Here is a 22159-nt window from a genome sequence, read left to right on the forward strand (position 1 = left end):
AACAAAAGGATGTGTGTGGACGCAGGGAGCCAGTTCTGTTGACAAAAAAGGCCTCCAGGAAGAAACCCTTCAGGAAGAGAAGGCAGCAGGGATACTCTCCTAGGAGCTGGTCCTCCAGACCCCAGAGGCCTCCCAGGCGTCCATGGACAGTGGGGAGGGAACATCAGGTGAGTGCTTTGAGATGTCACCATATATGGGCGGGTTGGCAGCCTGAGGGGCCATCTAGTCCCATTGCCACTGGGGAGCCCTGTGAGGCTTTCAGGCCACTGCCCAACTCACATGTGATATCACATGTCACACCCCTGAGTCTCCTGTCCAAAATAGAGCCCCTGACAGCCACGGCCTGCCCTCGGGGGCAGCAGGGTGCACACAGACATTGATTGTCTCCTCCTGTTTTCCTCCACAGCCGGACCCTCTACCCAACAGGGGAGCACCACACCCGCCCCACCACTATCCCGGGCCCGTGGCACCCACAGGCACTGGCGAGTCTACATGGACCTGCTGAGGGAGCACATAGTGGCCCTACAGGACCTGAACAGGACCCTCCAGCAGAGGATGGAGGCAGAGGCCGAGTGGCGCACCAGGCTGCTGGACGAGCTGATCCTGAAGCAAACTACCAGCTGTTCCACAATGCGGGAGGTCTTCTCCTTGCCTGCCCCTCTCACGGGCACTGCTCCTCCAGCACGCCAGGCCCCTGCTCCTCCAGCCTCCTCTTCCCCCCCCAGCCCCTCCTGCTCCCGAGCCCTCACAGTCCCAACAGCTGCCCCCCCCCCCCTGCCCAGGCCAGGACTGGCTCTTGCTCCCCCCGATCCCAAGGCTGTGGTAATGCCAGGCTACAGAAAGGTGGCAGGACCCTGCGATCAGGGAAGCAGCAGCCTACTTGAGCTCCCTCCCCACTCCAGGTTTTCAGCCCCCCCCTCCAGGATTTCAGTCCCCCTACCATCCCAGTTAAAGGTCATTTCAGTGATGTTACAAAATCTTTATTTTTGACTGACAGATTTACTTTGTTTATAAACAGTTGAACAGTAAAAAGAGAAAGTTTTGTTACACAGTTCACACATTTTCTTTGCTGCTAGTGTTTCTAATAAAACAAATTTCTGCTTAGAAAGGAAACCAGCTCTTATATGTCTTCATCAAGGGGAGAGAGTGAGGGTTGTGGAGGGAAAGGTAGGGATGGGCCAGGCCAAACCCCCATGGGGGAGGCCCTGAGGAGAGTCAATGGGCTCCTTCTGAGAATCTTTCCCTCAGGGCCTCTTGGATTTGGACTGCTGAAATTGCCTCTCCTCACCATCAGGACCTGTCCCCCACCCCGACAAGAAGGCCTCTCCACCAGGTTATGGAGGGCGCAACGTGTGGCTACCACTTTCAGGATGTTGCGTTCTCCCATCTCCAGGCATGTGAGGAGGCAACGGAACCTCCCTTTCAGCTGACCAAAGGTGCATTCCACCTGGATGCAAGCCTAGCTAAGATGCATGTTGAAAAGCTCCTTGCTTGCATCAAGGTGGCCGGTGTAGGGCTTCATGAGCCACAGCATCAGGAGGTAGGCCACGTCGGCCACTATGCACACCGGCATCTGCATGTCCCAGAGCGCAAGGTGCTGCTGGGGGAAAAATGTTCCTACCTGCAACCTGCGGTACAGGTAGGAGTTCCTGAATATGTGGACATTGTGTGCCCACCCCAACCACCCGACACATATGTCCATAAAGTGTCCCCGGTGGTCAACGAGGGCCTGCAGCACCATGGACGAGGGCCTGCATCACCATGGCCGCATGGAAAAGTAGCCCTTCCTGTTTATAAACTGGGCTGCTCGATGGGGTGGTGCGCGGATTGCGATGTGTGTCCCATTGAGGGCTCCTCCACAGTTCGGGAAGCTGAGGGTGGCAAACCTGGCAATGATGTTATCCAGGTAACACTGAGACGGACGAGCCTCTTCAGCAGCTCTGCATTGATGGCCCTCACCACCTGCAGCATGAGACAAATAGACAGACAGAAACCAGGGAGTTAGACAGGTTACCTAAGCCCAAGTAGCTAGGATTACAGGCTCATAACACTACACCCATATATCTACATATATAAGCTTAGCCACAGAAGTCATTTCCACTTCTGCATCCCTATAAGGAAGATGAAGAAAGTAAGGAAAGATGTGAACTAATTTTGGTGTATTGCAGAGTATTGGCAAGAGCTTGATGTAGTTGTAAGAGGCAGCAGAATTGAGGAAAATGATGCCAGTGCTTATCTTATAAATATTTCTGAAAGTTTGTTTGTTTGTTTGTTCCGAAAGATCTCCAAAACAGTGAGAGCTAGAAACACCAAATTTTGCACAGATACAGGCAGTCCCCGGGTTACGTACAAGATAGGGACTATAGGTTTGTTCTTAAGTTGAATTTGTATGTAAGTCGGAACTGGCTCCAGATTCAGCCGCTGCTGAAACTGATCAGCGGCTGACTACAGGAAGCCCTAGGCAGAGTTGCTCTGCACCCAGCTTCCTGGAATCAGCCGCTGATCAGTTTCAACAGCGGCTGAATCTGGACTCCTTGGACAGAACAGCTGGGGTGCTGCCAGGTAGGTCCCCGCAGGACCAACCCAGCAGCACCCCAGCTGCTCTACCCCAGACGTCCCGCAATAAAAGCCTGGTCTGCTGGGGGGGGCGCACTAGCTGCGCAGCTGGGAGACCCGAGCAAAGCCGTGGAGGCGCAGAGGTCCTGCCGCCTCTGCGGCTTTGCTCCTGTCTCCCTGCTGTGCTGGGGGAGTCCCCCCAGCACAGCAGGGAGACCCGAGCAAAGCCGCAGAGGCGGCGGGGTTCCCCGCCTCTGCGGCTTTGCTCCTCTCTCCCTGTTGTGCTGGGGGGCAGTCCCCCACAGCACAGCAGGGAGACCCGAGCAAAGCCGCACAGGTGGCGGGACCCCGCTGCCCGTGCGGCTTTGCTCCTTTGCTCCTTTCCTCCTGTCTCCTGTCGCCTGTGCGGCTTTGCTCGGGTCTCCCTGCTATGCTGGGGAGTCCCCCCCAGAACACCAGGGAGACCCAGAGCAGCTTTTCTTGCCCCGGAGGATGCGGTGGCGGGACCACTGTGCTCTGGGCGGTCCCGCCGCCCGCGAGCTCTGAGGCGAGAAAAGCCCCGTTTGTAAGTGCGGATCCGACATAAGTCGGATCTGCGTAAGTCGGGGACTGCCTGTACTACTAATTTCCTAACTTCAATAATTGGATTGATTATATCTCAAAATCAGTTCCCCCAGAACCCCAATTGGGCCCACTGATAATTAGCTTTTAGTAGCACCTAATCATAAGCATTTACTGGACTCTTCCGTTAAGCGTGTCACATAAACTGCAACTACGAGATCCCAGAGGATAAAGTATGTGGGCAACTGCAGCACCATCACGGAAAAGCCCATGGGGGAGAGGCTGCAGTGGGGCAGAGAATCAGCAACCTCCCCTAGACTAGGGCACCAGCAGGTCTCCAGGACAGACCCAAATATGGCTGATGCTGGCTGGGGACCAGCCTTGCTAATTGTGGCTGGGAGAAGCCTCCAGCTATCACAGCCTCTCAACATCTTCATGCAGCCGGGCTCCGACTGAACCCCTTCGGGAAATTAAAGTTGCTTCCCTCCCCCCACACCCAAATGAGCCATCCCACCACTCGCCCTCCTTTGGGCTGCGTGCGGTCTCCTGGCAGGGCTGTGTGCGTTATCAGCAAGTGCCATGGCCATTATGCACTTTGCAGGATTCAGCTCACAGTACAATGAGGAGGTGGGTAGGAGGACAAGGTTTTGAGCACCGTGGAGCCTGAGGAGGACACGGTACATTGAGAACAGCCTATTCTCATTAGAACAGGTACGTTCAGGTGCTGCATGTTCTGATCATAGAATCATAGAATAATAGGACTGGAAGGGACCTCGAGAGGTCATCGAGTCCAGCCCCCCGCCCTCAAGGCAGGATCAAGCTCCGTCTACACCATCCCTGACAGATGTCTATCTAACCTGTTCTTAAATATCTCCAGAGAGGGAGATTCCACCACCTCCCTTGGCAATTTATTCCAATATTTGACCACCCTGACAGTTAGGAATTTTTTCCTAATGTCCAATCTAAACCTCCCCTGCTGCACTTTAAGCCCATTACTCCTTGTCCTGTCCTCAGAAACCAAGAGGAACAAATTTTCTCCTTCCTCCTTGTGACACCCTTTTAGATATTTGAAAACCGCTATCATGTCCCCCCTTAATCTTCTTTTTTCCAAACTAAACAAGCCCAGTTCATGAAGCCTGGCTTCATAGGTCATGTTCTCTAAACCTTTAATCATTCTTGTCGCTCTTCTCTGTACCCTTTCCAATTTCTCCACATCTTTCTTGAAATGTGGCGCCCAGAACTGGACACAGTACTCCAGCTGAGGCCTAACTAGTGCAGAGTAGAGCGGCAGAATGACTTCACGAGTTTTGCTTACAACACACCTGTTGATACAACCTAGAATCATATTTGCTTTTTTTGCAACAGCATCACACTGTTGGCTCATATTCAACTTGTGGTCCACTATGACCCCTAGATCCCTTTCCGCCATGCTCCTTCCTAGACAGTCGCTTCCCATCTTGTATGTATGGAACTGATTGTTCCTTCCTAAGTGGAGCACTTTGCATTTCTCCTTATTAAACCTCATCCTGTTTACCTCTGACCATTTCTCTAACTTGCTAAGGTCATTTTGAATTATGTCCCTATCCTCCAAAGAAGTTGCAACCCCACCCAGTTTGGTATCATCTGCAAACTTAATAAGCGTACTCTCTATCCCAATATCTACATCATTGATGAAGATATTGAACAGTACGGGTCCCAATTAATTGATCATCTAGATATTGATCATCTAGATTAATTGATCATCTAGATCATCTAGATCATCTAAATATTAATTGATCATCTAGATATCACTCATTGCACCTAGTCTGAAGGTCTTTTGCTTTGTCTGATCAATGCAACTGGTCCAGCTGCTGCTAGGAAGTCCATTCAGGTTGTCCCATGGAGTGTGCACTGAAGTCACTCGGGGAGTGGCTACTTGGGGAGCAGTGATTTGCTGCTGCTGCAGAGCCCAGGAGACATCCCTCCATTTCTCAGGGCTTCTGGCAAGGAGGCTGTAGACAAGAGTCTTTAAGGGAAGATGGGCCTTCCTGATTTGTGGGGATTGAGAAAAGAGACCCTATGGGATTTGTTGTTTTGTAAGCACATCACTAGCTATGTTAATTTCTTAAACTAATATATCGGAGAAAAATATTTCCAATACAATATGCTATGTTAATGTCATTGACGTAGTTCATTCATCACACCTTTTACTATATTTTCCCGGGGAGACACCGGGTATTTCTACAAGCTTGTAATATAGCTCATAATCTTAAACTCATTTTTCAAGTTCAGCTTGGACCTCCCTAATCTGGTGTTGTCAAGACCTGACTGGTCCCAAACAAGAGAATTTGCCAGACCAGGGGAGGTCTCCTGCCTCCGGCTTCCAAGCCCATCGCCTGCTGCTGGCAGGCTGCCTCAGCAGGCACCCTGCCTGCCTCCCTACTGCTGGCTCCCTGGGCAACAGAGGCTGTGGCTCCTATTACGGGGCTCCAGCTGTGGGGGTTGCTGTGGGGCTCTGGCCCTAGGATTGCTGCGGGAATCTGTCTCTGTCCCCGCGCTTCAGAAGATCACATCCCCAAATTCCCAGGGACTGCTGCAGGACTTCAGCCAGCCCTATGCCAACTCATGCTGTGTTGCCCCCAGCCGGGCTGCTGACCCTATCAGTAAATATGAGGAATTATTTTATGAAGAGCCTTAAAAGACAAATAATTGGTGCTAGCATTTTAAAAAAGGCACAATTTTCTCCTCAGCTTCACACACAGAATCTAAGACCCTAATATCCTACCCTATATCCATCCATCCATAGAACTCCCAGTGGTATGGCAAAATATCAGAATGAACATTTATCATGAAGCTGTTGCCGTATTTCAGTACAGAACATTTCCACTAGTGTGTGAATCATTTCCCTAATCCTTATCACAGCTTTCAAACAATTCAGCTGGAACTCACCTCAAAGAATTCACCCCCAATTTGATATAAGATTCTATTTTCATGGAAGGCGCTGCTCTCTATTGCTAGATAGGAAGATTCTTGGCGAAGTTCTCCTTGTTTTTACTAATCCTGTTCTTCAGGACTTAGCACATTATTTATATTACAGCAACCCAAAATAGGATTCTCCTTATTTGTCCATGGAGAGCCCCACTGAATTTGCAAAAGAGCACTTTGGCAAGCTAGCAAATCACATTGCAGACACAGGGTGATCATCTGACTTTTAGTATATTAATTGAATGCTGAAGAACCAAGTACAAGTACCACCTGCTCCCGAAATAAACTTACGTGAAACTGACGAAAACACTATTGCTGAATGAGTCAATAACACTTTGCAGCTCTTCTACCTATCCCATCTATTATTCAGTGAAAGGCTTTTAATTAATTTATAAACTATCTTGTAAGCCAGAGGTTCTCAACATGTGATCCAGGCCTCCCTGTGAGGCTGTGAGCAAATGTTCAAGGGCTCTCCCAACATGGGCCAGCATTAGATTTGCTGGGACCTAGGGCAGAAATCCAAAGTTCTGCCACATGGGACTGACATGGAATCCTGAGTAATTTAGCTTTATAAAACTCCCCATAGCATGGGGCCCCAAGCAATTGCCTTGCTTGCCACCCCTTAACACTGGCCCTAGCTTTTATATGTAGTAGAACAGGTGTAGACTATGGAGTTTTTAATAGTATGTTGGAGAGCCCCAGAAAGGCAAAGGTTGAGAATCTCTGTTATAAACTACTTCCTTAATTTAAAATAATTAATACCTTTACAGACTCCTGAATCCTTCCGTTATTTTATATGTAAAATAAAATAGCTGAATTTGATTTTTTTTGTAACTCATTGTTTTGATGTTGGCATTTTACACTGCCCTGAATTCATATGTCTTCAAGCTATAGTGAGAACCATACCTCGGGATATTTATGATTTTTAATAAAAATTAAATGTAATTATAATTAATGGCTCGAGTGGTCTTTTCAGATTATTCTGTTAAAGAAATTCATGAAACTGCAGGATATTCAATGGCTTGTATGCAGTATATGTTTGAGATGGAAAGGGTTACCCCAGATTTACACATTCTGTATAAAATCAAAATTATTGCTATAGGAAAGAATTTAAATTACCCAAGAGTGAGGATCCGGTCATCGAAAATGGTAAACGTCCATGTATAATTTACACAGACTGCAGTATGCTAATGAAAACTCCTCATTTATCCATACTTTGTGTAATTATCTGTTCCAAAGAGTCAGACAGTAAAAACTAAAGGAAAGGATCTGGGACAGTTTTGCTGAACACTGTTTTGTAGGTCAACAGGCTTCAAGGTCATCTTTTTAGAAAATGTTACAGTTGAACTATAAAGAATGATGTGAATTAGATTTGGATACCAATCTCAGCTGGAATTGTCTCTGGGTGACCTAAAGAAATGCTGTCAAACAGAGAATGACAGGAGAGGAGAGAAGATCATATATGGATTTGGTAAAGGGGAAAGAACATTCCCAAAAAAATCTGAAGTCTTCCAAAGTTCTTAAAAATAGAAACAAATGAACCTACAAAATAACATGACATATTTTCAATTTAATTTCTTTGTATTACAAAATCAAACATATTGAGGATAAAACAAAAATGTATAGATGACTTTTTATTGGTCCAAATTTGGAAAACACATCACTGGTAGATGAAACATTAGATCATAAGTACAGGTTGGACCTCTCTGGTCTGGGAGTTTGCTCCCTTACTGCCTGCCCCTTTCCCAGGCTCCAGCACCGGCTCCCCACCCTGCTGCCCCAGGGTCTCCTGGGGTTCCTGGTGGGGACCGCTTGTCAGCCCCACTGTCACGGGGTGTTCCCCGGGGTTCCCCAGCTGGGGCTGCCCAGCCATCCTGCCCCCCTGCTAGGACCGTCCCACTGACGATGGGGATTCCAGCCGCACGCCTATGCCAGCCCCATTTCGGCCAGTGGGTTCCCCGGTAGAGGCTGCTCAGTCACCATGAGCCTGCTTCCACTGGGGGATTCTTGGGGCTCCTGGCCAGGGCCACCTAGCCACTGGCATTCCAGCTGCAGCCAAGGATTCTCTAGCTGGGCCGGGACTGCTTGGTCAAGTGGCCCAGCTGACGCTGGGGGTTCCTTGACCAGAGCGGGAGATTCCAGTCACTGCCTGCCCCATTAATGCCAGGAGTTCCCCAACCGGCTCCCCAGTCACCTTGCTCCCCTAATGCTGGGAGTTCCTGGCCAAGGCGGGGAGGGCTTCCCTACCCTGTGCTGCTCCTGCCTCCAGGGCTCTTTGGTCCAGCAACATCATGAATGTTGCCGGACTATAGAGTCCCAGATTTGGGAGGTTCACTCTGTACTTCTGTTTTTGCTAAAATGCTGCTTAATTCGACAGTTTCATTAAAATAAAAATGGCCGCTGCGCTGTGCCGGCTCAGCTGATCGTCGGCACAGCACGCGAGTCAAGACGCGGATTGGTCAACAGGAGAAGCCTTTGTTGACCGCTCCCTTATGCCTTGTGAAATGAGGTTTACAGGAGCGGTCGACAAAGGCTTTCCTTGTCGACCGATCCGTGTCTTGACTCGCGTACTGTGCTGATGATCAGCTGAGCCGGCACAGCATGGTGGTCATTTTTATTTTAACGAAGCCAGGGATATTTAAATCCCCACTTCATTGACTATGTCAGGTAGCCTATTTTACATGCCTCTGTCGGCAGAGGCATGTAGTCTAGACATACCCTCTGAGTGCAGAAGGCAAGAGACTTTAAAAATACTTTGCCACTAAAGGCTTGTGTTAAAACTCTGTAAAGTTACTGATTCCCTGGCCTTGGACTGGTAATGCTGTCACCACCCAAATGCAAAAACCTCTGAGAAACCAAGGTAGGGCATTTGGGAATTCCTTCCTTTGGGAAGGTCTTTCAAGCTCTTTAACCCTCTCTCTAAAGAGAGTTTGAAAATCTGTAATTTCTCCTTGTAGTATGGCTTACAGTCTTAGGCACATCCACACAGAACCTCTTGCCTTCTAGGGAACAGGAATCAGATCATAGTCTTAAAAAGGTAATTTTTATTAACAACAACCAAACAAGGAAACACCCTGGGTGAAACATTGGTTGCTAGGTGTTACTGAGCGACTGGGAAAAAAAGCATCAAAACTCTGAGAATTGCTTCCCTGGGATTCAGTTTGGAAAGTTACAATGTAAAAGGGGTAATTATATGTGTTCAGCAGAGATATGGCCAACAAATCTCAAAATAAAGAAAACGACCTGATTGCATCTGATTAGACATTCCATGTTTTACTTACATACCTGTAATTCCAAGATTTAGTCCTTCCTTAGGCATGGATATTGCTGGATTCTCAATGCCTGGTTTCCTGGCTTAATTTATGTCTCCCAGGCTCACTCTCTGGTCACACAATAACAGGAACGAGAAGAACTTAAAAAAACAACAAATAGACTAGTAGCACCTTAAAGACTAACAAAACATGTAGAGTATGTCTAGACTACAGCGTTTTGTCAGAAAAACAGCCGTTTTTCCGACAAAATGTAAGCTACGTTCATACTGCAAGTGCATTCTTTCGACAGGAAATTGAAAGAACAGAGGGCTTTTTGTGCAACTGGTAATCCTCATTCTACGAGGAAGAAGCCTTTTTATGAAAGAGGTCTTTCACAAAAAGGCATGTGTGGCTGGGGAAGAGGGAGTTTTTTCAGAAGAAGAGGGAAGAGGAGAAAGCACAGGTGCCCTGGTGGCTATTCTGTCCCTAACAATCACTGCTTACATGCGAGACAGTGCGCAGGCAGTCTGGACCCTATCTTTTGAAACAGTGCATTGCTTTTTCGATGGACTTTTGTTGTGTGGATGCTCTCTTGCGCAAGAAGTTTTTTCAGAAGATCTTGTCCGAAGAAAGCTTCTTGCACAAGAAGCCTGTAGTGTAGATGTAGACGTAGATGGTATCATGAACTTTCATGGGTGCAACCCACTTCTTCAGATGACTGGAGTATTAGAAGTCCATATCCAAGATTAAATACAGGAAGGGGGAGGAGGGGAGGAAGAAGAAAAAAAGACAAAAAAAGGAGGGGGAAAGAAAAAGAGAGAGGGACTGTGAGTAGACAGTTACAAGAGCTGATAAGAACAACTAGCACTTCCATTGGTTGGTTGGTTGGTTAACTCATTAGGATGTGGAAGGCAGTGTGCGAGGAACAAGAAGATCACTGCTTCCAATTCAAAAACCCATTCACTTCCCCGGCCTCCTGCCATCTTGCTTCCCTAGCATTCCTGGAGACTCTCCAGGACCCACTGTCTATAGTTATAACCCTTACAGGAAAGACAATTTGGGTTAGGTCTCAAGTGCTAACCACAGCTGAGAAAAGATACTAGCAAACTGAATGATTGAAAAGCATGTTCCTTTTGTTATCTAACCCTAGAGCTTCTATGCGTCTGTTTACAGATGACATACTAGTATTAGAGATAGACATTCAGTGTTGCCAATTTTCATGGTTGTTTTGTTTAAAGGCCCAGATCCTGGAGCTGAGAATCTGAGCTTGCTTGCTTGCTTGCTTGCTTTTTCTCAGGCTTTATGCCTCAGATGTGGAGAAAAACCTGAAAACCTCAAACTGAGAGTGCCATAATGACTCAGAAACGAAGAAGACACATGAAAGGAACCCATGATTTTTGAAAGCCTGACTAATGATTTTTCAACATTTAGGTAGAGCAGTACCAGACAACCCAAAATGACTTTCATTACAGATAAAGCCAGAAGAAAAATTAACTTAAAAGGGATTACTTGTATAGATGGCAGCAGTTCTGGTGCAGTAGATTTTGAATGACAGTTATTGATCTGGGTTCACTCCCATTTAACTTTCAGCTGCTGACACTGAGCTAAAAAAAGAAATAAAGAACTACCTGTAGGAGCCAGCCCTGGAGGAAAGATCTAAATGAGGAGAGCAGGCTTGATAGCAATCATCCAAAACTCAGCTTTTCTTCCTACTTGATTTTCATCAGTTCTCTGTTCAGAAACACTAAAAAGGCAAAGGAGTTTTTAAACAGATTGGGAGCAACATTTGTTTTCATGACAAGCAAAGTGGGACTACCTTCCTCTGCAGTATAGTGCATGGGTCACTTGCCAGTTTAAACTACTGTAAATGTTGGATTCTCTGTCATGTGAAGCTTTTAAATCATGGCTTGTGGACTTCAGTGACGTAGGCAGAATTTAGAGTGATCATGATGGTCCCTTCTGACTTAAAAATCGATGAGTCTATGATACTGGACCAAGTAGTCCACCATGTTTTCTCTTCAGCTATATTTTGAAAGCCCTGGGTCACAATTCAAGTGGTGCTGAGCACTGCTATCTCTTGTTAAATGTAACTCAAATTGCAGGTACTCAGAATCTCTTGGAATGAGGTCAAAAGCAGTTGTGGATGAGCTGTGCAAAGCCACAATCAAAACAATTAAAATGATTTATTTTTCCTAAAAATAGGGTCAGTGTTCTCTCTAAATGACCTGGCCGCATGGCTTCACAGGTGATTAATCAGCCTCGCCCAGTCAATCAGCTCCATGCATTGAGCCCTGAGCTTCTGACTGGGTGGGGCTGATTAATCACCTATGAAGCTGTGCTGCCAGGCAGCCTCTAGGGAACACTGATCAGGGTACAACAACAGAACCAAGAAAAGGAGAAGATGAAGGCAGAAAGTTAAAGAAGTATCACTAGAGAAGGGAATTTAGTATCTGAAAACTGAAGTACTTTCACATTTAAAGCGTCTTCCCTTGGTAGAGGGAGGGTGGGACTTCACCCTGCAGAGATCTCAGTATAAACATGCTTAGAAGCACCACTAAACAGAGTAAAGTGGAAAATGATAAATCACAGTCTCCACAAAAGCTAACCTTAAAGAAATAGAATCGGATAAATGCTTATTATTTATTGCCTGTTTTGTAGCATCTGAAAGCATGCAACTACAAGTTGAAACCTCATAATGCTCTTCCAGGAATCATCCCCACATTTCCAAGTCTTCTTTCATTCCCCTTGTCATTCTGACAAAGTGGTAGGATTTTTGTGCTTCAGAGAAGGCTGATGCATGGAATGCTTGACCAAGAGTCACTGCTGAGCTCCCAAAGTTTAGGTGCTGCATGAGTCATGATCACTTACGTTTCCTTAAAGTTGTTTTTTTCCCTTTTGAGAGCTCATATCAATGACCTGACTGATTCCAACTTTGCTGTAGGTAATTTAGAAACACCCTGAGCTATGTCCTATTTGAAACCCAGGTACATTAAACTTTGAGTAGGACCTTCTGTTTTTAACGTGGCAAAGAGGATCTTGAGGTGCTTGGATAAGTTCTGAAACACCTGAAGCATGTACTCACCATGGCCTTTACCTAGACGGTCTTACAAACAACAAGTCATTAAGATTAGTGCACTGCACTAATTGCCTGCTCTGTGATGGAGCTGAGTGGTTGAAAAGTTATACATGACTCCCCATGGGAATGGCTTTATTCAAATACTGCTGGCCTTCCAATTGAAACCTAAGCAGGTTAAAGTCCCTGGAATTCACTAGAAGCAACTGGAATACTAACTGTACCCCAGAGTCACATTGCAGAGCCCCTTAGCCCTATGCCTGTCGGAATTGCCCTTAACCCCCGTAACAAAAGTACTGTACTAACATCCTGCTGCAGTTTTCTACCTGCCTTGGGTACAAAAACATTTCAGACCATTACTACAAACTACACATTGGCTTTTATATCTGTATTTTGAAAAGGTGGTTTTGGCACTGGCAACTCAGGGTATGTCTAGACTGCGTCGTTCTTTCGGGAAGTATCCTGAAGTAGCAATACCATGTCTTTAAAAGTTCCTGCTATTTCCCGAAATACAGTGCTATACTGGTGTCCCTGTAACCCTTGTTCCACGAGGGTTAAGGTATTTGTCAGAATAGTGCCAAATTTCAAAATAAGCTTTTTCGATTAGACTCAGAATAAGCTACTCAATTTTTGTAGCTTATTCCGACAGAAGGATGCTGTATAGACACACCCTCAGTACCTGTGAATGTCAGCCAGATAGGGTCATATCTCCAGCCACAGTTCCTGATCTGTGTTACTCCAAGGTAATCAGGTTTCTCTGGCACCTTGGCTACGTCTAGACTGCAAGCCTCTTTCGAAAGAGGCTTTTTCGAAAGATACTTTCGAAAAAGTTTCTTTAGAAAAAGAGCATCTAGACTACAATCAGTGCTTTCGAAAAAGCAAGCTGCTTTTTCGAAAGACAGCCCCTAGGCAATCTGGATGCTCTCTTTCGAAAAAGCAGTTTGCATTACATAGCGCCTTTTTTCAAAAGAGCACTTTCGAAAAAAGGCGTTATTCCTCATGAAATGAGGAGTACTGCCGTCGAAAGAAAAGCCGTGTTCTTTTGATTTAATTTCGAAAGAACGCAGCTGTAGTCTAGATGCAGGAGCCGTTTTTTCAAAAAAAGGCTACTTTTTTTTAAAAAACCCCTGCAGTGTAGACACAGCCCTTCTGTCTAAATTTGCTGTCACACTTAACCATGTTACCCTCCCCCCCATATGAAGCCTGAGCTCTCTCAATTAAGTCCTCATAACTTGACTTGAAGAAGGAAATATACCCATCACATTATTAGAACAACTTCTCAGGTGTCTACTTTGTATTTCTGATCTCCATTCTGGTTAAGTAAAAACCACTCCACTCTGAGGACGATGATGCAGAGCCTGAGCATGCTTAGTAAGCACTTAGGATTTCTTTTTTAAAAAGGAAAAAAACGTGCCGGGGCAAAGAGCTGAGTGGGTGTGACTCACTGTTGCACAGTGAACATGTGCAAAACTGGCAGCTATTGAACGTGTGCAGCAAAGAGTGATAGAGAGTTCAGGCAGTTAAGCCTCTAACTCAGAGGTGGGCAATCATTTTTGACTGGAGGACACGTTAGAAATTTTTTAAGTGGCCCCGGCGGGGCCTCAGGCAGAAGGGATGGGGCCAGGACACTTCCATGCTTCCCCAACCACAGACGCAGATTGGTCTGAGGGTTGGTGAGTGCCCAGGGTCTTTGCTCCCCTCTAGGCACCCGTGCCCCTGGCAGTGGAAGGAGACTTCACGTGCTCTCCCCTGTTACCTCCAGGTCAATCAGGTTCTGAGGAGGGGGAGCACATGCAGTCTCTCACTCCCTGCCCCTGCCCCTGCCCTGCAAGCAAGCGCAGCACTTAGAGTCAACTACCAGCAGAGCAGCAGCTGGCAATTGACTTTAAGTGCTGAGCCCCTTGCAGGGTAGGAGGAGACTTCATGTGCTCTCCCCGCCCCCAAACCCTGATTGGCTTGGGGATCGGGGGGGGGGGAGCGCATGAAGTCTCCTCCCACCCTGCCTCCATTTTGCAAGGAGCATGAGGTGCTTAGAAGCATGTGAAATGTGTGTCTATTTCAGTTGCATTTTATTTATTTAAAACTTAAAGTATAATTTAAGATCTACTGTCATCAGTTGGTTGAAAACTGGCCACTTGCAACAAATTACTTTGCTTAGTATCATTTGAATTATATGCTCTTGTAGTTTAAGAGCTCTTTAATTTCCAAGAAGGGATTTTTGCCTCTCAGGGGTTTTGTGCCTTTTTTTAGGATTTTTAGATTATATTATAGTAGGGATTATTAGTTATTTTTAATAAAAAGTTATTTTGTTTTTGCAAGGAATACTTTCTGCACCAATTTATTTTATTAGAAGAGTATATGAGTGTAATTTAGTGATTCCTTAACAACTGCAGGAACTTTTACTTTGGAAAGAACAGACTGACGGGACAAAAGGTAAGTTATTATAATAGTGTTCTAAAACTCAGTTTTTGGGGTAACACTCAGGGCTCCTCCAATAAATTATACTTTGCACAAATATTAACTAGTGAGTCTTCACAATGCTCCTGTGAAGTAAATCAATATCATTTTCCTTACTTTAGAAATGAGGAAATTACGACATAAGCATAATTCTTAATATTATATCATCATAGATAGCTAACATTTTGTCAAAACTGAATATAAAATAATGCATATACAGTGATTTAATCGTGTTCTTTTGAAAGATTCTCTTCCTTATGATTTATTTTTGTCAGGAACAAATAGGTCTGCTGTAAAATATACAGATGTTCTGTGTAGAAGCTTTAATCTTATGAACAGCTTGAGCTGTAGAGAGAGTACATTAGCTCTAAATTGTTTGCAGGATGAATGACCTTTATGGACCAAATGTTTTAAAGAGCTATGGAGAAGAGATGCTGCTAACAAGGGGATATTGAAGAAGGCCAGCAGATAATCCCCTTCCATCTCTACGTATTCCATGTCTGTTCCTTCTCTCCTACTGCTGCTTGCTGGAGGGTTGTTCAAGGCCACATTCCTTGGATGAGCGCCTACTGACTTCACTGAGAGCTTGGCCTGGGTGAAGAAAGAAGCTTGGTCCTTACTTAAGTGGGTTTGGATGGCTCTCTTCTCAATTTGCTGGCTCCTAGAGATCCATATCTGAGATGCCTGATTTGCTTCATATGACGCATGGGGAGCCTGGTCACCATAGTCGGGGTGATGAACTCCATTGGACAGCAGGGCACCGGCAAGTTCACTTTTGCAACTTCTAAGTATCCTCCGTGAATCTAGCTCTCTGTGCCTCTGCTATGCATTGTACCCCAGGCTGTGTTGTGAAGCTAAATTTCTTCAGATTTATTGCACATTATGAGAAAGCCCAAGATGTTGATGACAATGGTTTGTAGTAGATAACAGCTATGTCCACACATTCAATATTTAGGATACAAAGAAATGCTGAATAGCTATCCATTTAGCTATCCAGAGTCCTTAAAGACAAGGGGAATCATTCTATTGACTGCTATGAACACTGGGGATCAACCCTTTTGAGAGCAGTTCAGTCTATACACTGACACAGAGAAGAGCCTGTGGAAAAAATAATATGGGATCCTGCAGGATGAATTAAGATTTCTCAAGCATCCTTAATTCTGGAATATGCTAACTTTTGGGCGATTTGACTTTGCAACATATGAATGTTCTTTTAACAGTTTTAAAAAATATAATTTATAGAGATAGAATCAGATCCTCCACTGATATGAATTGTAACTCCATTGACTTCAGGGGAACTGTACCTATTTTTATCAGCAGAGCAGCTGGCCCAGAAATTTGCTTCATGATTATATAGTTTCCAGCTTTTATTGGCTTGAATTTGGGTTTCTGCAACATTTATGATGGCAAATGTGATGCATACCACTACCACTAAATCCTTTATGCCACTCTCATATATTTTGTTCATGCTGTATATTTGACAGAATTTTTTTTAGAAATATTGTAGAACATTTTATATTTTTACTATTTTTTATATCCCTTTACTTTGAGTCCAGCATTATAGGATTCAGAGGGAGAGAAACGTAATAGCTAATACATTTTAGAAACCTTTAAAATTACCTTTTGCAAATAGCTTTTCCATACATAATAATGCCATGGTTTTATGGGCTGATGTCTCCTGACCCTCCATTATTACAAGCTGGTTCCCTTCCCAATGGTATAGAGCTCCCATTTGTAGCCTGGATTGGTCACAAGATATGCCTGTCAGTGATGCAGGACTAAACATTAGCCATGCTGGGCCCCGTGTTCATGATATTGGTGGCAATGGTGGGAAGCCAAGGAAACATAATTTGTATATTATGCATGTGAAAATGTATATTAGGAGGCTACTTAAAAATTGTTTAAAATCAGGCATCAGAATTGCATTAGAAAAACCCAGGCATATAACTGAATACTCAAATTCTATTCCCCCATGTTGATTCTTAACTTTGTCTCTGAGGAGAAGTAGATCGAACTAGGCAAAGGTAGAAGCAACTTGTGAGACAGAACAAGGGTATGTCTACACTAGAAAGTTAGTTCGAACTAACGGACGTTAGTTCGAACTAACTTTCCTATGCGCTACACTAGCGCTCCGTTAGTTCGAACTTAATTCGAACTAACGGAGCGCTTAGTTCGAACTAGGTAAACCTCATTTCACGAGGACTAACGCCTAGTTCGAACTAGCTAGTTCGAACTAAGGGCTGTGTAGCCCTTTAGTTCGAACTAGTGGGAGGCTAAGGCTTCCCAGGTTTCCCTGGTGGCCACTCTGGCCAACACCAGGGAAACTCTATTGCCCCCCTCCCGGCCCCGGAGCCCTTAAAGGGCCACGGGCTGGCTACTCACTTTGTGCCAGTTGCAAGGCTGCAAGCACCCGTGCCTGCACAGCCTGCACCTGCCACACTATGAGCCAGCCATCCGAGGGCTCCCAGCCCTCCACTGCTCCCCACGACCAGCCTGGCGGCTCCCGGGAGCCTGCCCGGGGGCGCAAAAGGCGGGCGCCCGCCTGGTCAAGTGCGGAGATCGTGGACCTCATCGAGGTTTGGGGGGAAGCCTCAAATGTCCACGATCTCCGCACTAGCCACCGGAACGCGGCCGTCTATGGACGCATGGCTGCCAGCCTGGCCGCCAGGGGCCACCAGCGCAGCCGGGAGCAGGTGCGCTGCAAGATTAAAGACTTGCGGCAGTCCTACTCCCGGGCCTGCCTGCCAGGGGCTGACCCGGAGGCCTGCCCCCACTTCCATGCCCTGGACCGCATCCTGGGGCCTCATGCCGTCCCTGCCCCCCGGGACGTGATTGACCCCGGGGCAGAGGGACCGCTCCTGGACACCGAGGAGGAGGAAGAGGGCTCTGAGAGCCAGGAGCCTGCCGCCAGCCTTCCCAGGACCCGGGACCCCCGAGGCACCCCACAGAGCCGCTCGCCTGCATCATCAGAGGCCGGGGAGGCGTCCACCTGTGAGTACCCTCGTGTTCCCCTTATGTGTACGGGGGGCTGGGGCGAGAGGGAGCCCCGGGACCGTGCGCCTGGGCCTTGCCCACCACGGAGCAGCAGCTGGGGATCCTGCAGGGGCCCTGGCCTTGCAGAGGGGAGCTGGGTTTCACACACCTGGGCCCCTGGGGTAATTGACCGCTGGTCTTCTTGCACCACAGCTGCAGCACCGGGGCCTGCAGGGCGCACCACACCGCCTGCAGCAGCCGCCCGCGCCCGGGCAAGCAGGACAGCCAGGAACCAGGAGGACTACCAGAGGCGGCATCTCCGGTTCCTGGACCGACAGCTCCGTCTCCAGGACCACTGGGTCCAGGAGGACCTCAGGCTGCGCCAGAGGAGTCTGGAGGCCCTGGAGGAGCAGGGCCGTGCCCTGCGAGGCCACCTCCAGAGCCTGCTAGACCGCTTCCCATTTCCTCCTCCCCCTGCTCCCCCTCTTGCTCCCCCTCTTGCTCCCCCTGCTCCCCCTCTTGCTCCCCCTCTTGCTCCCCCTGCTCCCCCTCTTGCTCCCCCTCTTGCTCCCCCTGCTCCCCCTCTTGCTCCCCCTCTTGCTCCCCCTGCTCCTCCTGCTCCTCCTGCTTCCGCTCCTGCTTCCTCCACACCCCCTGTCCTCTCTGCCCCCCCCTCCACAACCATTCCCCACCGACGCCCCCGGACCCGCAGTGTGGCGAGACGGGAGAGGCACCCAGACTCCCACCCCTGAGCTTTCCTTTCCCTTCCTCCCTTCCCTCCCCTCCCCTTCCAGCTCCCTCGTCCCAGGTTTCCCCCTCCCTTCTCCCACCTTCATTCCTCCCTCCCCCACCCCAGTTCTGTGAAATAAACAGACGTTTTTGTTGGAAAAACAGGTGTCTTTATTTGACAGTAGGTAGGGAGGGGAAAGGGGAAGGGGGGGGTAGGGTGGAAGAAGGCCCCGGTGGGGCATGCAGGGAGAGGTCAGTCCTCCTCCTCCTCCACCTGGAAGCTCTCCCGCAGGGCTTCCCGGATCCGGATGGCCCCCCGCTGGGCTTCCCGGACGGCGGCGGTGCGGGGCTGACCGTAGTGTCCAGCCATGCGGTCAGCCTCAGCCATCCAGGCTGGCAAGAAAGCCTCCCCCTTCCGCTCACACAAATTGTGGAGCACACAACATGCCGCCACCACGGGAGGGATGTTGTGCTCGGCCAGGTCCAGACGGGTGAGGAGGCATCGAAAGCGGGCTTTCAGTCGCCCGAAGGCCCCCTCCACCACGATGCGGGCCCTGCTCAGCCTGTTATTGAAGGCCTGGCGGGAGGGATTGAGGTGCCCCGTGTAGGGCTTCATGAGCCACGGCTGCAGTGGGTAGGCGGCATCCCCCACCAGGCAGACGGGCATGTCCACGTCCCCGACCCTGATGTGGCGGTCGGGGAAGAAGGTCCCGTCCTGCAGCCGCTGGCACACGGAGGAGTTCCGGTACACCCGGGCGTCGTGTGCTTTGCCGGACCAGCCCACATTTATGTCCGTCAACTGTCCCCGGTGGTCACATACGGCCTGCAGGATGACGGAGAAGTACCCCTTGCGGTTCACGTACCGGGACGCCTGGTGTTCCGGGGCACGGATGGGGATGTGCGTCCCGTCGATGGCCCCCCCGCAGTTGGGGAAGCCGAGGGCGCCGAATCCCCGGATGACGGCATCCGGGTTGGCGAGGCGGACCACCCTGCGGAGCAGCACCCGGTTGATGGCCTTGACCACCTGCGGAGAGAGACACAGCAAAGCGTCAATCAGTGGGGCGCCCGGGTGGCTGGGAGCGTGCGTGCCCTGGCAGTGCCCCGCGCCCCACTCCCGGAAGCAACCCCCCTGGCGGCGTGTAGTACGGCCGGGACAGCCCGACCCCTCCGGTGCGGGGCGCCTTCGCCTCCTCCCGCCCCCCCCTTTGTCCCTGGGGCGGCCCATCCCCTCCTCGCAGCCCCCCTCCCCCCCGGCTCGGTGGCCGACGAGCGCCGTACCTGCATGAGCACTGCTCCGACAGTGGATCTCCCCACGCCGAACTGGTTCCCGACGGATCGGTAGCTGTCCGGCGTGGAGAGCTTCCAGAGGGCGATGGCCACCCGCTTCTGGAGGGGGATGGCGGGCCTCATGCGAGTGTCCCTTCTTTGCAGGGCAGGGGCGAGCCACTCGCAGAGCTCCAGGAAGGTGTCCCTCCTCATCCTAAAGTTCTGGGTCCACTGTCGGTCGTCCCAGTGCTCCAGGACGATGCGGTCCCACCAGTCGCTGCTGGTGTCCAGACGCCAGATGCGGCGGGGCACGCCGGTGCCGGGGCGCTGCCGCGGCTCCTCCACGGCCCCCAGGGCGGCCAGGCGGAGAGGCAGGGGGCTGACGTTCCCCAGGTGGTGCCAGGCAGCCTCGAGCCATTGCTGGCAGGCTTGCAGCAGCAAGTCCAGAACGTGCACCAGAAGGTGCAGGGCGAGCCGTGGCTCCATGTTGCCACCTGCGGCGGCCCCCCCGAAGGGAAGCACCGACACAGACGGGCACAGAGACCGACGCTTTGCTGTCCCTCGGCGAGGTTGGCAAGCAAGCAGGAAAAGCTGAGAACCGGCTGTCCAGGGGGGGTCCCTTTAAGCACGAGCCTCAGATAGCCTCAGACAGCAGCCACACAAAGCAACTGCTGACCTGATGCCCTGCCAGAACCGGTTTCAGCTGCCCTTAAATGCCCCCCTGCGTCCAATCAGTGTGGACGCGCTAGTTCGAACTAGCAAAACGCTAGTTCGAACTAGTTTTTAGTTCTAGATGCGCTAGTTCGAACTAGCTTAGTTCGAATTAACTAATTCGAACTAAGTTAGTTCGAACTAGCGCTGTAGTGTAGACGTACCCCAAGAGCGTCAACACCCATGGAAGCCAATGAAAGATTTCATTGGTTCCAATAGGACTGGGGTGGCCAACCTGAGCCTGAAAGAGAGCCAGAATTTACCAATCTACATTGACAAAGACCTACAGTAATATGTAATTATTGTCTCTCTCTGTGTCTGTCTCTCTCTCTGTATACGCACACAAATAACCATTATGTATCACGATAATGTATGTTTTATATATGTTTCATCAGTGACTAAAGGGGACTTCAGACAATTGGCTTCAGCACTTAAAGGATGAATAAAAAATCTGTTTTGAGGTCTCTTCTGATTCAAATCTTGGAATCTTTCCTCAAAACTATCCTTCAGATCTTCAATCATGCTCACATATCTAACTGTACTCCATTTTAAAGGTTCTGTTGAATCTCCTTTTGATCTGGCTTGATGTTGTGACCTTGAGGGAAAATGTGTGTCAGCCCTCCCTCAAGCATTTATCTTGAGGGAGACAAACTGCAGTTTTTTGAATGCAAATATGATTTGCATTAGATGAGAGAGCACCTGGAATTTTCCTTATAAGTCCACGTTTAGTTTTTCCACATGCACCAGAATATTGGCAAGATCTACCAAAACTAGGAATCTTCCCTTTCACAATCGGTAAGCTTGGGTGTATTCTGTACTTCTCCCATGATTACTGGTTCTAGGCGGTCAAAAACAGAAAATAACATTACCTCTCAAGAGCCATCGAACTGCTCAATAAAATAGCAAATCGACAGATTTGTCTATGTTTGAGAATTTCATTTGCTCAAATGCACTCAGTGTGTAAGACAGGTTTCATGATGTGATGAAATTTGAGATTTTTTTAAGATATCAGTTGCTCATCAGACTTACAAAGCCCTGCTACTTCATTCGCAGATCCCTACATGTATGAAGCCCTATCTGTTGCGAGCAACCACCAACATCAGTGCCTCTTTTAGATCATGTTCATAAGCTCTGACCTTTAGTGACATCATAGAAGGAGTTCTTCACTTATAACACAGTGCAAACAAATAGTGATAATTGAGGTTTATCCTCTCCATCATACAACTCATCCACAGCGCTGCTCAAATACTTATACTGCTGAAGTTGCAAGTGCAGTTATGATTTGTTGTCACAGGAGATTCTGTGTTCCATTGTGTGGCATGAAAGTTGCAGTCCTGAAATTTTCTCCTGTAGAGTCTCATTCTCTGGTGAAAGGATTGAAATCACTTCAGCGATTTTATAAACTTGCCTTCAGATTAGGGCTTTTTCGCACAGCCTATGTGCCAGACCACATAAAAGGAGGCTAATTTTACAGTCTGCAGTTGGTTGGCAAGTCTGGTGAAGAAAGAACTGGGCTTCTACATCCATTTGTTTTTTTTTTTTTTTAAGTATTCAGTTTTAAAGTGCGGCGTTCAGAACCTTTTGGGGATCTTGATCCATGTGTGCATGACTCAAAGCA

General features: G+C 48.3%; 1 protein-coding gene across 1 annotated transcript in view; it reads left to right on the plus strand.

Annotated features, from left to right (window-relative positions):
- LOC142826530 (uncharacterized) overlaps positions 1 to 22159 on the plus strand; it is an 82877-nt gene that overhangs the window by 58913 nt on the left and 1805 nt on the right. Inside the window, exons 3-6 of the mRNA XM_075919253.1 lie at positions 14799 to 14838; positions 15703 to 15774; positions 17760 to 17853; positions 18049 to 19864. Of these exons, the coding sequence (XP_075775368.1) occupies positions 14799 to 14838; positions 15703 to 15774; positions 17760 to 17853; positions 18049 to 19864 (2022 nt within the window). The remainder of the gene's footprint in view (positions 1 to 14798; positions 14839 to 15702; positions 15775 to 17759; positions 17854 to 18048; positions 19865 to 22159) is intronic.

This window comes from Pelodiscus sinensis, chromosome 1 (genome assembly GCF_049634645.1).
Source record: "Pelodiscus sinensis isolate JC-2024 chromosome 1, ASM4963464v1, whole genome shotgun sequence".
Classification (NCBI taxonomy): domain Eukaryota; kingdom Metazoa; phylum Chordata; order Testudines; family Trionychidae; genus Pelodiscus; species Pelodiscus sinensis.